At 43.0% G+C, this 18,164-nt stretch overlaps 1 protein-coding gene across 2 annotated transcripts in view; it reads right to left on the bottom strand.

Annotated features, from left to right (window-relative positions):
- DPP10 (dipeptidyl peptidase like 10) overlaps positions 1-18,164 on the bottom strand; it is a 1,755,202-nt gene that overhangs the window by 911,699 nt on the left and 825,339 nt on the right. For both annotated transcript variants that reach the window (XM_078683981.1, XM_078683980.1), the window contains exon 5: positions 8,248-8,322. In XM_078683981.1, coding sequence (XP_078540107.1) covers positions 8,248-8,322 — 75 coding nt within the window. The remainder of the gene's footprint in view (positions 1-8,247; positions 8,323-18,164) is intronic.

Below are 18,164 nucleotides of genomic sequence, written 5' to 3'. Positions count from 1 at the left end.
TGCCCTTCCCTCATTGAGTTTTGGTCCGAAGTGGGTAAGACATTGAATGCGATATTACATCAGCAACTAACTGTAAGTACCATCCTTGTTTTGTTTGGGATTGATAATAACAGTATAGGAGCGGGTAGCCTAACAAAGATACAAGAAAACCTGGTTTTTGTAATGATGCTTCTTGCGAGAAGAGAGATATGCATAAAATGGGTAGGTCCATCATCCCCTACGGTTGGCGAATGGATGAATTCAGTCATAAGAACAAACAAACTAGACAGAAGGGGAAAGCATTCCAATAGAAATAACTTTTGGGAAATATGGGAAAATCACTTTAAATCTGTTAAGTAATGGCTGGGACGGAACAGTGATCCGATGATTACGCGATAGAAACTTCTGTGGATGAAAACAATTTTCATCGATTAGTCAAGGTGGCTATCTCCCCTCCACGAACGATAAAAACACAGAAAGTTATTTATGTGTTGGTTTAAGAGGAGACCCCTATGCAAAATCTGCTGGCTGAGAAATTCCCCTCACTCCCTTACATTGGGGCGGGGCTGGCATGGTAATTGCAGAGGCTGAACCTTGATACTACCAAAAAAACATAAAAATCGCAATATGAGGATTTAAAAAAAAAAAAAAAAAAAAACAAGTGTTATTGTTCCAATACACAAAAAAGGGGACAGGACTAACCCAAAGAACTACAGACCGATTTCCCTGCTTGATACCACTGAAAAGCTCATGGGCAGACTCCTCTTTTCTAGGCTGGAGGGGTGGACCCAGGAGAATAACATTTTAATTCAGGCACATATTGAGTTCTAGCAAGGAAAGGGTACTGTGGATCAATGCTTGAATTTAGCGTTGAAGATAGAAAGATACATTAGAGTGAAGAAAGGGAAAATCTATATGGCATTCATGGACCTGTCGGTAGTGTCCGACTGCGTGGTCCATGCCAAGCTTTGGAATATAATGGAGGAGATAGGGGTTGAACAAGCTATAACCAACTTTATTAGACAGCAATACTCAAGTGCCACAGCAGCGGTCCGTTAAGCTAGAAACGGGGCCTGCACCCGTCGCTTCAAAATCAGCAGGGGGAAAGGCCGTGCCCCTTTCCTCTTCGCTATTTATACCAGTGCGCATGTCAGATTGGCTGGCTGCCTACAGCCAGCCAAATTGAGATGCACACTTCAGCCTGCACAATCCCTGGGCTGAGAAACAGCCGAGATATTGCAGGCCCCCAGCCTCAAAATGAGTGCTGGGTTAGCCTGCTCCAATCAATCCTGGAAATTGGTTGGAATAACGTTGCACATGGGAGGAAGTCCTTCCCTTTCCTGCTGCCTGCTGGTGTCACCACCGAGGAGAGAGACACTGGTCTTGGCTCCGTACTACATATATGGTGAGATTTTTGGGCATTGCGCCTCAGCATATTTTAATGCTGCTGACCTCCACTGACTGACAGACATTTGGCGCCATACACTTCACGGCTTAAACAAACAATAAAACAGATGCAGGCTGCAAAATGACACAACAGAGTGGTAACAGGGTGCAGAGATACGCAAAGATACTCCCCAGTAAACAAAAGAAAGAAACAGGGATACTGTGGGTCAAAATAGAAAAATAAACAGGGGCATGGAGGGGCACTCACACAAAATAACAAACAAAGGCACATTGTGGAATTCCACTTTCGCTTTTGAGCAGTGGTCTATTCAAAAAAACTTTCGGCTCTTCCACAATAACATGCCAGAGTGGTGAAAACATAATCAGTTAAGGGGAAAAGGGGAGAGGGGTCAAATAAAAAAAACAGAGCTATCACAGCAGAGCAAACATCTGCACATAGATTCGTTTAGTTATGTTGAATGTTCAGGTACCCTTAACTCACTCATTGAATCTTAAATATGCATCACAGTCTCAGACACCAGATGACCTATAAATAACTCAATATTGTAATCATGTTTGCCACCTTCATGCAGTGTATTTAGTTTTGAAGAACATGGTTCAGACAATGCAAAACATTACTATATTTTCTAAAATATGAAGCTCAAAGTTTCTCTGATGGATTTCTTTGCACATTTCTTAAAATATTCTGACTCTGAGACAAAGGTGACTCAATACTAAATGCTAAATCATGATAAATACATTTTTGAAAAAATATGCAATTTATTGCTTTTTTGCAGATTTGGGTCACTGTTTTCAGCAAGAAGAAAATTCGGAGGTTCACTAGGATCATATTACTTGTCGCATGATTACTATCATGAGGAATACCATGATATTGAGACTTTTCTTTAAGTGTGCCTTAAAATCATTCCTTAGCACGTCACAGAATAAAAACTAATTTCTCATCCACACTGGATGCTAAAAGTAGAGGCAGACTTCTCCATTCTGTGTATAACTACATCTTCAAGATTCAAGTCTGCCCCTTTTATCCCACTATCTATGGGGTAATGGAGGGGAGGAGTCCACATTAAGTAAGTAATCTTTGTGCTAGTACCAGGATCCCACTCTTCCAAATGGACCAAAGGCAATGCGTTTTTAAGCTACTAGTTATCAGAGGATGGGCCTGCAATGGTTGTGATTGGGAAACCAACTGACTCTTCCATGGTGCAGAATGGCAACAGAATGTGTTGTTAGGGGTTTTGAGGGTGGAGCAAAGTGGGTATTGCTAACTCAAAGATGGCTGCCAAAGGATTTCTAGGAAAACAGGAAAAAGAAGAAAAAAGCAGTCTATTTGTTTTATCACACGAATAGGTATTACACAAGGCACATTGCAAATTGCACAATTTTATTTCCCAAAGTTGTTTTCCAATCATCATGCCTGGACACTGTAACAGTACTTTAAATCCGGATTTGAAATAAGCATTCCATAAAAGTCATGCACTGTCACCTTTATCGATTTCATGAAAAAGTGACTCAGTACTGCAGCGAAGAGCCTAAGAATTCCCTGTGTAAAATGGAATATGTTGCTTATGAAAAATGTTTTGTGCAATAATAATACTGGTCTTTTGTAACATAAAGGTGATTTTAAATAAATGTGACAAGGGATCTGTGGCCCTAAAAGAAAGAGGATATCAGAGTTGAATCCAAAACAAGAGAGTTTGCAGTATTCAATGAGAAGTTTAAATAATGAACATAAACAAATCCCAGTCTGTAGGAGAGTTTATCATTTGTACTGGTTCCACCACTAAATTCAAGGCATATTTCCTGCTTAGGAAGAGGGATAAGGAATTCAGTAACCATGAGTACATTGGGAAGAACTGCCCAGAGAAATGGAAAAAATAACATATTGCAATTATTCCTCTGTAAAATGTAGACAGAGCATGTGAATGATTGGCCGAGCCATTGGTGGTCGACCAATTAAGGTTTTGTATCACAAAGAGAAAAACATGTGAAGGTGCTAATGGTATGAGGTAACAAAAGTACAGTGAAATACATTGAAGGATCACAATTAATTTAAAAGGAGGTGTAATAATAATGGGTCTGATTCATAAACAACGTGTCAAATCAAGTGTAAACATGGCCTGTTTTTTGTCTCAATTCATTGTTGGTAGTAGTAAAATGTGCCTGTAAACTAGAAAATGGTTCTACTCACACATTGTATTTACTAGATACATAGTTTTATTGAAGAAGAATATTGTGAAGTTAAAAACATTTCTTTTGTCATGAATAAAAAACTGGTGTAAATCTTGTCAATGCCCAAAATGCTAGAAACCAACAAAGGAGCGTCAAACACTAGATCAAGGGATGACTACCAGTGAAAGCAACAAGAAGCCGTTACACTCCGTTGTTTGAAAGGGAAAAAAACCATAATAGGTTTTATTGAAAGCCCTCACTCACCGACCTGGTCGGTGACATGTTTCATTATCGGGCCCCACCAGGAATGGCCTAGTGCCATCCCGGTGTGCTCCAACGCCAGTGTTACTGCGGAGCTGGTTTTGTGATTGTGCAGTGAAGAATTTAAAATGGGCAATTTTATCGAAAAAATCTTTTATTAGTTTCGCCAAATGGACAGATACAAAGATGTGAAGGATAACGGACACAAATTAAAGGTCCACTGTTACCCCTAGTGAAGAAACGGTCAACATGTTTCAGCCTATGTGATAGGGTCTATCAGGCATTCGTCAGGACCAGGTGAGTGTGAATATATTTACAGTGCTGTGTGTAAAGCCTCGGTGGTATGGACGCGCTAAGGCCCACCCTACCAAAGGACTGTTATGTTAAAAATACAAAAATTATGTATTTGATTCCATTGGGATTGGAACCGAGTTTATTAAAAGTGCTCAGTTTCGGCATTTCATAGGTCACGGGAGGGGGGTGATAGCTATTCCGCACACCGCCCTGTAAGCTAGGCACCCGCTTGGTACCTGTTGTTTCCTCATTAACCTCTTGGATGCTCATGACAAGGTCAGCTCGTCATGCAGTACACTGGAGCTGTGCTTATGACGAGCTGACCTTGTCATGAACAATGGGAATCCACGATAATCAGCACCCAGCGGGAATTGCCTTAGCAGCCAAGGTGTTAACCGGACCCCAAAATGCATCATATATCTACCTGAAAATACTTACAAAGGAAACGTGCAAGTCCAACAATGCAAAGCAAGTTAATACCGTTAAACTGGACTTTGCATTCCGTGATTCAAGAATTACCATTTAGACTACACATAACATTCCCAGGATGTAGAGTTTGAATCACATTTTTTAAATGAAGAAGCAAATATTGGTATCATTAGAATAAAGTAATGTTTGTATGCACTATCTAATCTTATACTTATATTTTCCCCTTCGCACTTATTTTTTATGCACTGCTTTCCGTTACTCACAAATATTTATAAAAAAAACCTACCAGACATTCATCCACCACTATATTTTTCTCCGATATATATCTATGGGGATAGAGTGGTGGTCATACTACTGTGGAGTAGACCAAATGATGTACTGGGAGCCCGAAAATGAGTAACTGATGGACATTTTTCACAGTGGTTGATTGTCCAGTCTGTCCTCTACTTAAACAGTAGCAGCAGACACATAGCCAGCTATACATAGCATGTTCTGAACGTATCATTAGACCCACAGTTATTTGTTGTTTCTTAGCTAAAACGTTGCCAAGAGTCATATCCCTGAAATTTAATCCCTAGACTGACCGCAGAGTTAGGATTAGGTTCTTTCGAATGATCTTCATCTTAAATTGGTTTTCTCTGGCAGTGTGCCTAACCCTAGGGCTCCCAATATCTATCAGACAAGCTTTAACTATTTCCATGCCCTGAGTAATAGACCTTCTAAGATGTAATTGTATGTCAATTGGTGAATCAACAGAGTATGCTTCATTAATTCCTCCATACAGCTCAATCTGTTAGTACATTACAATACTGAATCTATTGCGTTCCCTTTGTGTTGTGAGAGCGAGACCTCACTGGTTCATAAAGTGCAAAATGTAGTTTGGAAATGATCAGAATCAATCCAAAATAAAGCCATAAAGACCCATATAACATTTGTTAAGCAACATATTCGAACGTGTGCAGGTCAGTGCATATGTTATCATAATTAAGGTATACAACATTCTTTTAGAAAGATTGTTCTCTACTCTGTCAATACAAATTGACATATGTATGATTATAGCTACAATTAGAAACCATAGCTATCAATACATTCAATTAACCAGAAAACAAAGAACTTGGTTCATTTAGACTGTAGTGTGGGGGAAATGTGTACCGCTTCTCAAATTCTCAGCAGCTACAGGTGCTGTAATCTGTTCCCAAAATGCTTTATTCCTATAGGTGCCGAATATGTATTGCTAGAAAGCACCCTCCTCATATGTGTAAAGGTATTGTAACGGTGATTAATATGACCAAAGTTTTAAAATTCACAGGCTATAGAACATTATCTCCCACTGTGTGGTACATTTAGCTGATTTTGAGGGTTTACAATAGTTACATCTCTCTCTCTCGCCCTGTCTCTCTCTCTCTCGCTCTCTCTCTCTCTCTCTCTCTCTCTCTCTCTCTCTCTCTCTCTCTCTCTCTCTCTCGCTCTCTCTCTCTCTCCTTACTGTACTTTTACCCTAGAAACCATGGGAAGATTGACAAAGGGGACCTTGGGTCTTACAAAACAGACCTTCAGTGATTGCAGGCCAAAGGGGAAAGGACTGATAGGATAAATGGCCTGAAACTATGTTAATATCCAAATGACGCATCGAGTCAGGGAGATCACGTTTAGTTGAGGCCTATCGAGTATGTCCACCACTCCAGGGACCAAATTACAGATGAATTGAATGAAAACAATTGATAAAAAACACAAGAAGAAAATCCTCAAAATACATTTGTGCATAACTTTTAGACATGAAAAACAGCATCAAATAAACGAATTATGCAGATTTGACAAGGGAGACAGGGACATCTTTGCCTACACGAGGTGTTTCATCTCTCACACGTCCTGGCCCCTCCACACACTCAAATGGTAAAACATAGGGGCATATTAGCAAGAACCTCGTTAAAATAATCGCTGTTTTAGCGACAGGGAACTGCCTCTAAATTGGCGATAATGAGCTTGCTAATACGCATTATAGAATTCCAATAGAAGCCCAGGTTTGATGTCCTGCACATATAACCTGGGCTCCTATTGGAATTCTATAACGCATATTAGCAAGCCCATTATCGCCGTTTTAGCGGTAGTTTACTGCCGCTAAAACTGTGATAATTTTAACGAGGTTCTTGATAATATGCCCCTTAGTAGGGTAATCTTGGCACACCTACGTATATAGAGTGTAAGCACACACAGACACATAGGCACTTATGCAATCTAAGGCATCACATTCACATAATAGTATGTGCAAGGCAATATGTACTGATTAATACATAATTATCTGTGTATTGTACACCAATGTACAAGAACAAGGAACTCGGAAACTGGTCTTATTAAGATGATACAACTAAAAAATACTGATAAAAACTACCCATGTCAAGTGATCAATGTTTCCTAATATAATCATATCCATCCTGTTTAACATATTGGGGCTTTTTTTTTAGATTCCTGCATCACTTTTTCACCAATGACTCATGGCTCTCCATCTGATTTATGAAGCCACGCAAAGTCACCCTGCGTGGCTTTGAGTGGCTTCACATATCATGAGTAAGGCAACGTGTTCTAATCTTCTGTTGAGTAGAATGCATCCTCCTCATTGATGTTTTCTTCCCAGCTGCTCAGCCAGTGTGTGAGAACATTAGAATGTTGAGAACGTTTGTGTTTGTATCAGTTCAGTTCTAGTGGATGGGCTGAGCAGCAAGGATGCTGCTCCGGGTGGGGCCTTTCCTGTAACCTGTATCCAAGTTAAATAAACCCTGTGTTCATACCTAACAAGCATCCATCTTCATTGTAACACAACGCAGAGCAAATCGTTGGTTCACCTTATTCTGCTCCTGGGAGGGGTTCCCTGGGCATTGTGGTGGTTTTTTCCATGCAGCGCCCTTGTAATTTGACGCTGCCCCAAATTTACAAAATCATATAAATCTGGAGAAGCACCAACTCCGTTCAACTCCTGAGGTGAGGCATAATGAGGAGAAATATGTTTATTTCTTTCTGTTTTTTCCTCTTTCTATGTGTGCTGCATTCTGCAGCACTCAGAAAGAGGAGAACCCCTCTTACGATTGTATCTGTGTGGGAAGGTGCCCCTTCCTGCACAAAAACAATCTTGTATGCAGAGGAGGCACCCTTGAACCATGGTGCAACCATGTGTACGTTGGCCCTAGGCTGCTGAAATGACGCCAACGCAGGGAGAAAGGACACGAATCTACTACATTGCTTAGGTATGGTGCACTCCTGCCGTTTCAATTTGGCGTAGGGCAGCGCAGCAAGCTGTCTTGCTGTGCTGCCCTAGGCCAAAAGCCCATAAATCAGCCCCATAGTGACTAGAAGTTAAAATGTGCATGCTGGGGCTTTTTTATTTGATGTACGTTACTCACTATAGAGTTGCTAGGAAAATACTGATAGATACAGATACAGATATCGAGAAATACTGGAAATTGGACAAAATCAGTGCAACATTATCTGATTTTCAAACTTTCTAAATGCAAAGAGATCAAATTATTTCATGCCTGAATAATTTCTTTCAATGTTGTCATGTGAATTGCTTCACAATATGCTATGACTATAATATAGTGCATTTAACACAGCTTTTAATGGTATCTGTTTGCTTTATAAACTAAACGATTCATTGTATAGCTAGCTGTTCACTGTAATTTAAAAGATTTTTTTTTCATTGGAAAAAAAACTTACCTGTTTGACGTCATATGCAAGAAGTACAAATCTCAAGTCTGGAGACACTGAATGCTGGGATGCTTTGAAGGTTACCTAAGTTACAAAAAATACATACATCAACTAAATAAACATTTTTAGCACTTATATTTAATTTGACACAGTTCTCGTGCAAGCTATGCCTGCTACTGATAGTTCCATGGGCAAGTTTAGATCACACATTTTTCTTATAGCTCATTCCCTTTGGTCAATTCTTCGCAACCTCTGAACCTCCTACCCGATTCTTAATGCATTGAGCCAGGAGAAAAACAAAGGAAGCAATTGTGAATCATGGCAAACATGGCAAACAATACGGCTGATGTCCAAACCATAATATTGAGAGGCCAAATACCATGTTGCCATACTTCCTCCAATAGTTTGCCATGGCTCACAAATTTCCTCAGAGTATAGTGTTGCACCAGTGCTCACAACCTTTCAAAAGTCGTCAGTGAAAGCATGGATTGAACTTCCTTTCTTTTAAAGGTGAACCTTGCTTGAACCGATTTAAAATACATGGCCAGAAGATGTATTTATTTAGTGTCAATGAGTGGACTATGGATATACTGAACTAAGGCAATACTGACATGTAGCTGCATCAAAGTCTGAACTAATTTTCGGTACGCTGGTGTTCAATTGTGTTTTGTTTACTGACTACACATTCATCTGAAATTGCTTTTAGCCCTTATTCAATATGCTACTTATATGACCACTTTCACCATATTTACTGAAACTCTTTTAGTGAATGAATAGAGTTACAAGACCTTGTGGGATTCAGAAGCAACCCTTAAATCTAGTGAAAATATCACTTGCTTCTCAACAAACTTTGTCAGTCAGTCAGTCATAAATCTTTATTCGATAAATCAATATCAAAAAAGGCACGGTACATGAAGGAATACACACATTATACAATGTTAAAAATCAACATTTTTAAATTTAAAAACCGCATATCATAGTTTAATAAAAACAAAACAATTTTTTTTTTTTTAAGATCATCACTAAATTCATAAAAAGATATGTCATAAAATATTTAAAAATCATCAACATACCGCCATCAACCAAATTCCTGATATATGGTAGTATTTATCGAGTAAAGTGCTGGGTGCAAAAACTTCACAACAATGTTGCCAATCTCTCATTCTCCATGAGTCTTTTCTTGGTGCGCACCGCACACACCAAAAAGTTGGCTACGCGAAAAACAATGCTGGGATGATTTGACAGCTGCAAATAAAGAAGTGCTGGTCTTACTTGCAGAAACCCTGCCCTTTTTAAGATTGGTACAAGATACTTCCTCCTTTCCACTATAAAATGACCACAGAACATGGTGAAATGGATAGTATCTTGGATAGAAAAGCTATCACAAGAACAGGGTGGAAGTTCATCAGGTTTACACCAAGTTGTATACTGACCTAATATCAGGTGAATCATATTGAAGCGGAAACGAGTTAATAAAAACCTGTGAAAAGGGCGGTTAACCAGGGTAAGATAAAATTCAGGGCCTGAAAAGGTTGCAACCAAAATGTGTGCTCTAACCAAAGGTTTTATCAACTCCTTTTCCTCTCTTAATAATGACAGCCTCTTAAGCATATCACTTTTGGTTCTGGCAATGTCAGTCCCGGATATAGACTCCGGTGAGGAAAAGAGAATAGGTCGACCCAGAGCGCTGAAGCCATTTTTAACGTAAGTCAACCACTTGATTTTATGGACGTTGTCAAGTAAAAGACAGTCTTTCAAAATGGCCTGATTTAAAGATAGTTCACTATTAAGCCAAATTTTAAGCCACATGATTAGAGGGGCCACTCGAATTTTGTCTGCAATAAAATCGGCCCCCAATTCAGAATGAACCGAGTAAGATGGTGTGGACTGAGGTAGAGACAAGACTGATCTAAAAAATTGAAGACAGTCTATCGATCCATATCCCCATAATGAACAGCCATAGGTTGCAACAGACACGCACTTGGCGTTATAGATGGTCATAAGGGCTGGGACTGGCCTAGCCCCCAGCCTTCTGCTGAAACTCAAAATGGCAGAAGATGTTCTTACTAGGGCACTATTTCTGTCTCTTATTTGGGGGCACCAACTCCCCTTATCTTCAAACGTGACTCCTAAATACGGGAATGTCGAAACTCTTTGCATTTCCACATTGCTACAACAGAAGGTTTTAACTTTCTTGCAGCGTGAGCCTTTACCCACCATCATAATCTGTGATTTTTTAGCATTTATTTTGAGATCTAATGAGGTCATAAAGAGCCCAAATGCGTCCAATAACCGCTGAAATCCCAGTCCTGTGCGGGACAAAAGCACCGCGTCGTCCGCGTACAGTAGGACAGGAACACAAGTCTCCCCTATACGCGGTATATCTGGTGTTGCCGTCTTTAACTCGGATTCAAGGGCATTAATATAAACTGTGAAGAGCAGGGGTGCCAAAATGCACCCCTGTCTGACCCCTCTTTTGGACTTGAAATGACTAGTACGTCGCCCCCCGGGTCAACCCTAACGGAAGCCTGGAGGTCTGAGTGGAGATCGGCGAGAAGGTTTGCAAGTGCTCGATCAAGACCCAGATCTGCAAGAATATGCCACAATTTATTACGGTTCACGAGATCAAAGGCCGAAGATAGATCCATGAACCCTAAATATAACGACCCATCTTTAGCCCTAGTGTATTTATCCACTAACATCTGCAGATTAAGGCACTGGTCCATGGTGCCCCGTTTAGTTCTAAAACCGTACTGCAGGTTGGATAAAACCCCTCTATCGTCAAGCCATGTCTGAAGTTTAAGTAGCATGACCCTGCCCAAAATTTTTACTGATGAATCAATAAGAGATATCGGGCAATAACATGCCGGGTCTACCCTACTTCCCTTCTTAAATACGGGAATAATTACAGACTCCTTCCAGGAAGCCGGAATACTGAATCTAGTTATGGCATTAAAAACACCACACAACACCCTCGACCAAAGCTTTGGGTCCATTTTAAAGAAGTCAGCAGGGACTCCATCTGGCCCAGGGGCTTTGTTTTTTAGGGTCTGATCGATGGCCTTCTCCACCTCAGAGGCCTCAAAAACAACTCCCTGCACCTCATGAGGTCTGACGGATCTTCAACTAGGTCGCTCGAATATATTGCCTCAAAGTGGTCAATCCAGTCACAATCCGGAATATTTAACTCAAGGGAAACTTGATCCTTGTCTGAAAAGAAGGGCTGATTGACTACCCTCCAGAAGTCAGCACTATTTTTAACAATCTCGGGATCAGACAGTTGTGACCAGGCAGTTTCCCTAATCTCCTTCTTCCTGTTTTCTAGGGTTTTTTTATATAAAGATCTTAATGTAATTATTAGTGGACGGTCTTTAGGGACAACTTTAAGGGCCTTAAGCAGAACAGTATGAGCTCTTGAACAAGCATGATCAAACCATTTTTTCTCCCTAGGCTTGGACTGTTTTTTCTTATTTGTCAGACTGATGTCAATGGTTTTACAGATGTTACCAAAGGCAGACATAACTTGAGGATTTGATGCCCTTGTATCTAAACATGTCAGCACGTCATTTTCAGTGCTATTAAGGACAGCATGAAGAACATCTTCAGGGACAACAGAAGACCACTTCAATCTGCGACCCTGGTCCTTTAACACCACATCTTGACTTCTATCCCCCCCTAACCCACTCTGGTTAAAAAAGGCACTAGACAACATCTCTGCTACTACCAGGTTATGGTCGCTAAATACTGAAACCATAGTGCCATACTGAACCACCCTCTCTAAAATCTGACAAGACATAAATATGTAGTCAATTACAGTACCATTGCCATTACCTTTAAAGGTAGGAGTTCTACTATCACATTCCCCACAACTAGATTCATACAGATTCCAAGCATTCAAGTAAGATTCAAGGGTCTCCCCCCTAGTAGAATGCTCAAAGTGTGGTAGTAAGGAGTACAAAGGCCCCTCTTCTGAGGGATCTGTACATGACTGATTGCAGGGATGAATGTTAAAATCACCTAAAAGAATAACTTCGAACTCTTTTACCTTGGTTCTATAGACTGACAAAAAAGATTCAATGATATCTAAATTCTGCCTAGTATCATCATTAGGACTAGAATTATAGAAATTAATAAACAAGATATTTGAAAAAGAGGGAGGATTAAATTCGACAATCAAACAATTTTGGGAGCCGGAATTGTGTTGTGTTAACACCCCATTTAGAGACGATTTAAACAAAATTAACAAGCCCCCCCTTGGTCTGCCAGCCCCTCCTCTAGTAGCAGGTACAGAAAAATGTGTATAACCATCCAGAGAAAAACTGTTAGTTAAATCCCAAGTTTCCTGGAATGCAAGAATATCAAAGGTCTTCAGTAGTTTGGTCCATTCATCATTCCCTACCTTGGCCCTAATACCGGCAATATTCCAAGTCGTTATCCGACAGTATTCATTTGAGGAACCCTCACTGGTAGACAGTCAATCGTTTTCACTTACAGATGATAGAGGGGCAAACCGATTAAACAAGGGCAAAATTGGGAGGGATTGTGAATTAGGCCTACACAGATTATAGCAGTATGAGTCCATATTCACAGATGGTTGGTGTTCTTGGGGCAACCCAGGAAAAAAGGCCTGCCTGTTTGAGGGGTAAGTAGAGGTCTGATGACCAACGTGAGAATTAGGAGTAAGAGTCATGTTCAGATGGTTATACAAATACCCCAACGGGCGGACACTTATATTATCCTCGGTGACCGGTAAGGAAGCCGCCCTTAACAAGACAGTTGCGACGTGCTGCGGGTGTCTTAGATTTACAATAACACAGTCGCCTCTGCATGATTTTCTTGAGGTGCCAATCCAGTCAACCCTGCGCACAGACAGTATGTCATTACAAAAAGCGGTGGGAAACCCACAGTATTTATTTAGCCAAGCAATGACTTTATTGCCTAAAGAGCTGGTCAACTCATCCCGTGCTTCAAAAGAGTTTGGGTCTACTGGCGGGACATTTGTTAAGACCACTGTATATGGTGCACAATCAGGGGGTAAATTAACTACAGGTTTTTTCCTCCCCATTGTCCCCCCCAAACTATTTTCGCCTGCCTTACTAGCGGCTATTTTCTTCTGTAGGATGGGAGCTATGGCATCAGGCTTTGACGGAAGTTGGGCAGAACTCACACAGATAACAGGTTGGCCCGTGGGTGTACCTTTAACCCCCTTGCCGCTATTTGAGCCAGAGACCGCTGCCATGGCAGCTATTTCAGGTCCAATGATCTGAGGCGGCTTAGTCCGTGACAAGTGTGTGGATAGGAGGCACCCAAGTCTAGAGACCTCCTTGGAGACTTGGTCTAGTTTGTAATCAACCCCCTTCCTATTTGCTACAGCGCCCTCAGAAATATCACTCTGATTAGCATTTGTAATATTTTCAGTGATCGCTTGAGCTGGTGGAGATAGTAGTGTGCTTAATCTGGCTACCTCTTTTGTCACCATATCTACTTTTGCTATTAGGGGTTTAATCATTAACTCCATTTTAGTGGTCAATATGTCTGCGAATAGCTGAAGATGGTCGTTATTCACAGCTTCACGACCCCCCTCAATACTATCATCATTCATTACCTCCGCCCAAACAGACTGAGAGGTTGCAATTTTCTTGATTTTACGTTGCCCCCCACGCTTATTAATCAGTCTTCTATAAGCCCTAACTGGGCGGCGGGTCGAGGATGGAGCAGCAGTGGGAGAGGATGACAATACATCATTGCTATCAAGAATGTCCGCCGAAGAAGAAGCAGTATCAATATCCAATACAACAAGGGGAGGAACAGATAAAGCACCCTCATTCACGTTGTCAATGTCGATATTGTCTACAGCAGAAAAGTCTGCTGTGGGCGAAGCAGGGGGGCTAATCCGGCTGAGTGACTGACGGCGATCAGAATTTATCTTGGTAACCATCTTGACCATATAATTGTCCAAAGTCCCGACTAGGGCAGGAGTTTTGGCAGAGCGCAATTTTGCCATTTACTCAGTAAACGTGAACAGTATAAACAAATGAGTAAACGAGAAGTTAGGCACTCACTACGAGATGATTAAATTCGAAGGCCAAACTGCCAGGGGTCGTGGCCCTGCCCTGCCTCCTCCTGCCCCGGACGGCCACAGACGGCCCGCCCTTGTCCCGGGCTTCTCCCGGGCGCGCCCGCGCGCGTCCCGCGGGACGAGGGAGCAAGGGTTCGTTTATGCGCCCCCAGGCGCTTCCTGATTGCCTGCGCGGCGGCGTCCTTGCCGCAAGGGGCAGATGGGAGTTGTGGTTCACTCACGCGGCCCGGCGGAGCCAAGCCCGGCCAGGCCACCAGCGGAGCAAAGCCCGGCCCTCTTAGCACTAAAACGAAGGACAGCAGGTCGGCGGAGCCCAGCCCGGCCACAGGACACACAGCGGAGCCAAGCCCGGCCGTGTGCAACTCTCCAGCTACTTTACAGCGCCTCCCCAACAAACTTTGGTAATTTGACCTTTTGATCTGTCCACTCACACTATGTCCTATAAGCAGAATCCCTCAGTTGGTGGCAGAGGAGCTGGCTGGCATTCCCACTGTTCTCTGCCATCCTCAAAGATCATATGGGAAACCATCAGTGGTGTACCAAAAGCCCCCAGAGCCCCAGTGGTGCTGACCTCGCACAAATCAGCGGGTACAGTCAAACAAGGACGTCTCCTCTCAACTTTACTCAATCATTTGATCGCTTTGGCGGCTCTACTCTATTCAATCCCACCGGCTGGTGAAGAAAGAATTTTATGGTTTAAACAGACCTCAATCGAAGGATGTGAGTTTGAGGTGTCGGCTGGCACCTCCCTTAATAATGCTGCATACTTGGATGCGCTAAATATAGGTCCTCAAGTTATTTGTCTGTCACCCTTCCCCCTGTCCTGATGAAGAACCGCCTCGGATGCTCAATAATCTGCACTACTGCTAAGGGTCGAAACGTCGATGTTGTTGTCTTAATTATTCCACGTAATTCCCTGACTTGCCTAGATTACTGTAGCTTCTGTTGGGATATATGCAATCAGTTTTAGACTCACATGCTAAATATTGTTTTTGTGTTATATAGAAGTTATTTATGTCACCCCTGTACAGCACCTTGTCACATATCACTACCAGTCACCAATTGTACAACACAGCCACTGGCTCAATCGCTGTATGTGTTACATGTCTTAGACAGCCCCTTATTAATTTGCATATATAAAATATAAGTAAAGAAATTCATTTTTTGGCATAAATTGGTTGTTTCTTCGTGTGTTATTTTGTTATATGACTAAAACATATTTCTTTGAATGTATTAAGTACTTGGTGCTAATCCGTTGAATTCCCCGACAGAACCATTGTTTTTCTTTAGCATGTTTACTGAGGGTTACTGTTTTACCCCATTATCTCTAATGGCTGGTGAAGGGACATTTCAATGCATCACTGCAAGCCATTTCTCATACATTGCAAAATAAAATTTCCTGAATTGCTCTTCAACATTGCTTTGCTTACCAAGGGGCAAGCAGTATAACAAGGAACATGTTGCAGTTCCAAAGTCACTAAAGGTGTCACCCAGCCTACTCTTAAGGAGATGTTTCACATCTACACTGTTAGAAATGGGATCTCTGGTTGACTAAGGCTTTCCCCAAAGCCAGGCAGAGACCACCACTCTAGTCAGGGCAAAGGAATTACACGTCAGAAATAACCCCTGCTCACACCCTTGGTAGCTTGGCACGAGCAGTCAGGCTTTTCCCGGAGGCCATGTGTAAAACATTTGCGCACGCATACAGCAACAACATCCCAGGCACACTACAAAAGGAACTCTACACAAGGTTATATCAAAAATAGCCTTTGTATTCTCATAACACATTAGAATAGTAAACACCTAATATACATGGTGCCACCTGGCACTGGGTCATATCTACAAGGGATTATAAACAACATTATGCACAGTATAACATTAGGCGCGAATTACGTTAGGCGCCAACCTCACCAGTATAAACACATTATGCAATCCTCTTTTAAGTCTAAACACATTAGACCCTAACCTCCTAAGCATAACTCACATCAGGGGCATACATCACAGTGAAACATAATCTCACTAGCATAAACCATAATATGCAAAACAACCTCAGAATCATACAAACCACATTTAGAGGTAATAAACAGGGTGCGTAAATCATACAACATACATTACATTTCCTAGCACCCTATCAATCACATCAGGGCCTGGCGCCCTACAAACCTAATAGTCCCCCTGGCGAACTGGCCATCTCAAAAGGGGATCAAATGCCCTATGTCCAACAGTCAAGGCGCGCTGCCAAAGCAGCGGAAGTCATGGGTGCCCACTCTGCACAGGCCTAAAGGTCGCAGCTGGCACTAAGTGCTGCACAGCTGTGAATGTCAGTGGCAAAGGAGGGCATCTCACTCCTAACTCAACATGCCCCTGAAGAAATAATAGCCTAAACAGTGCAGCTGCCCACTACTTGCTGGGCAGCTGTAAATATCAAATGAAGCCTGGCACCACTGTGCCCTTTAATTCAATGTGCCAACGTTGTAGCCACACTGGTCTCTAAAACAATCATGGCCACAAGTAAGCAAAAGGACGGGCCCCACTGGGACTCTCCAAGATAAATCTGCGCAAAATATTGCAGCTGCCTGAGCTCTCGCAGGGCAGCTGGGATTAGCAAACAGCACAGGCGCCACTGTGCCTCTGGACTCAATATGTCCCCAAAACGTTGCAGCTGCCCTCTAGCAAGTGGGGCAGCTGTAGAAACAAATGGCCACCAAGTCACTGGCACTTATTCGGGGAAGTACAGGCACCACTGTCCCTCGGGACCCCCACTGGGGCCCTTTAAAAAAAATATGCCCACTTTGGAGCAGCCCGCAACGGCGGGTCCACTCATGGAAAATAACAAAAGATACCAGCCATGTCTTCCGCCCAGCCCTCACTTACCGGGGCTGACCAGGAACTCCTCCGGTCTCTCTCCCTCCTCGCTGGGGATCCAGCAGCACTCTGCAGCGGCCACGCAGGCGGGGTGGGCTCCCGCCTACCTTCATTCTCCCCGTTTTGCGTCAGGGCTCCCACCCCATCACGGGAACCCTACTTGACCTGCTGCACGTCTCGCTCTTTACCCGGGGCTCCCAGCAGCTCAAGGGAGCCACGCTGGGGCCTGAGGCAAATTCCTGCTACCGAGGAGCTCCGCCCATGTCCGGGCGTCTCTTCATTCGCGGGGCTTCCCTTCCTTCATGGAAGTCCCGCCCATGGGAAACGTCGCCTGGCTTGTTTTCTGGGTCGCGCTGGGCAGCGGCCTGGAAGGGATATCCTTTCGCGGCTCGGGCCTCGGCAGTAGGATGCGGGGTGGGCACCCGCAAAGCTCACAAAGAAGGCGGGGTGGGCACCCGCCCATAAATAAAGAAATAAGTGGGATGGGCACCCGCAAAGCTCACAAAGAAGGTGGGGTCGGCACCCGCCTCTAAATAAAGAAATAAGCGGGGTGGGCACCTGCCATTAAGGGCATAACGGGGGAATCACTATGCTGGGGATTCCCCCAACAAGGGCTGCAGATTGGCTCTGCGCAGCCCCCAGGCCCTCCCTCTCCTTTGGGGAAAGCTTACGATAAAGCAAGTGCTCCCAGGGCGCAGAGGACAGCAAAAAGGTCCTGGGTCCTGGAAAAGAATAAGTCACAGCAAAATGTCCTCAAAGATGAAAGGGGCAATGCAGGGCCCAGGGAGGCAAGCCCTCATGGTAGTCCCACCTGGGCCCCAACAGCAGCACACCCTGGCAGGAACAGCAACGAAGAACTGAACATTCACATGGGGTCACAGCCCCTATAGTAATACCACATAATCCTTGGTGTCAAAGTGCAGGGCATGGGAGAACCAGATGCAACAGGTTCAGGGGAGCTTTGAAGCACTTTGTTTTGCTC

This window comes from Lissotriton helveticus, chromosome 3_1 (assembly GCF_964261635.1).
Source record: "Lissotriton helveticus chromosome 3_1, aLisHel1.1, whole genome shotgun sequence".
Classification (NCBI taxonomy): Eukaryota; Metazoa; Chordata; class Amphibia; order Caudata; family Salamandridae; genus Lissotriton; species Lissotriton helveticus.
Note: the sequence above shows the minus strand (reverse complement) of the source record. Positions and strands in the feature narration are given on the sequence as shown.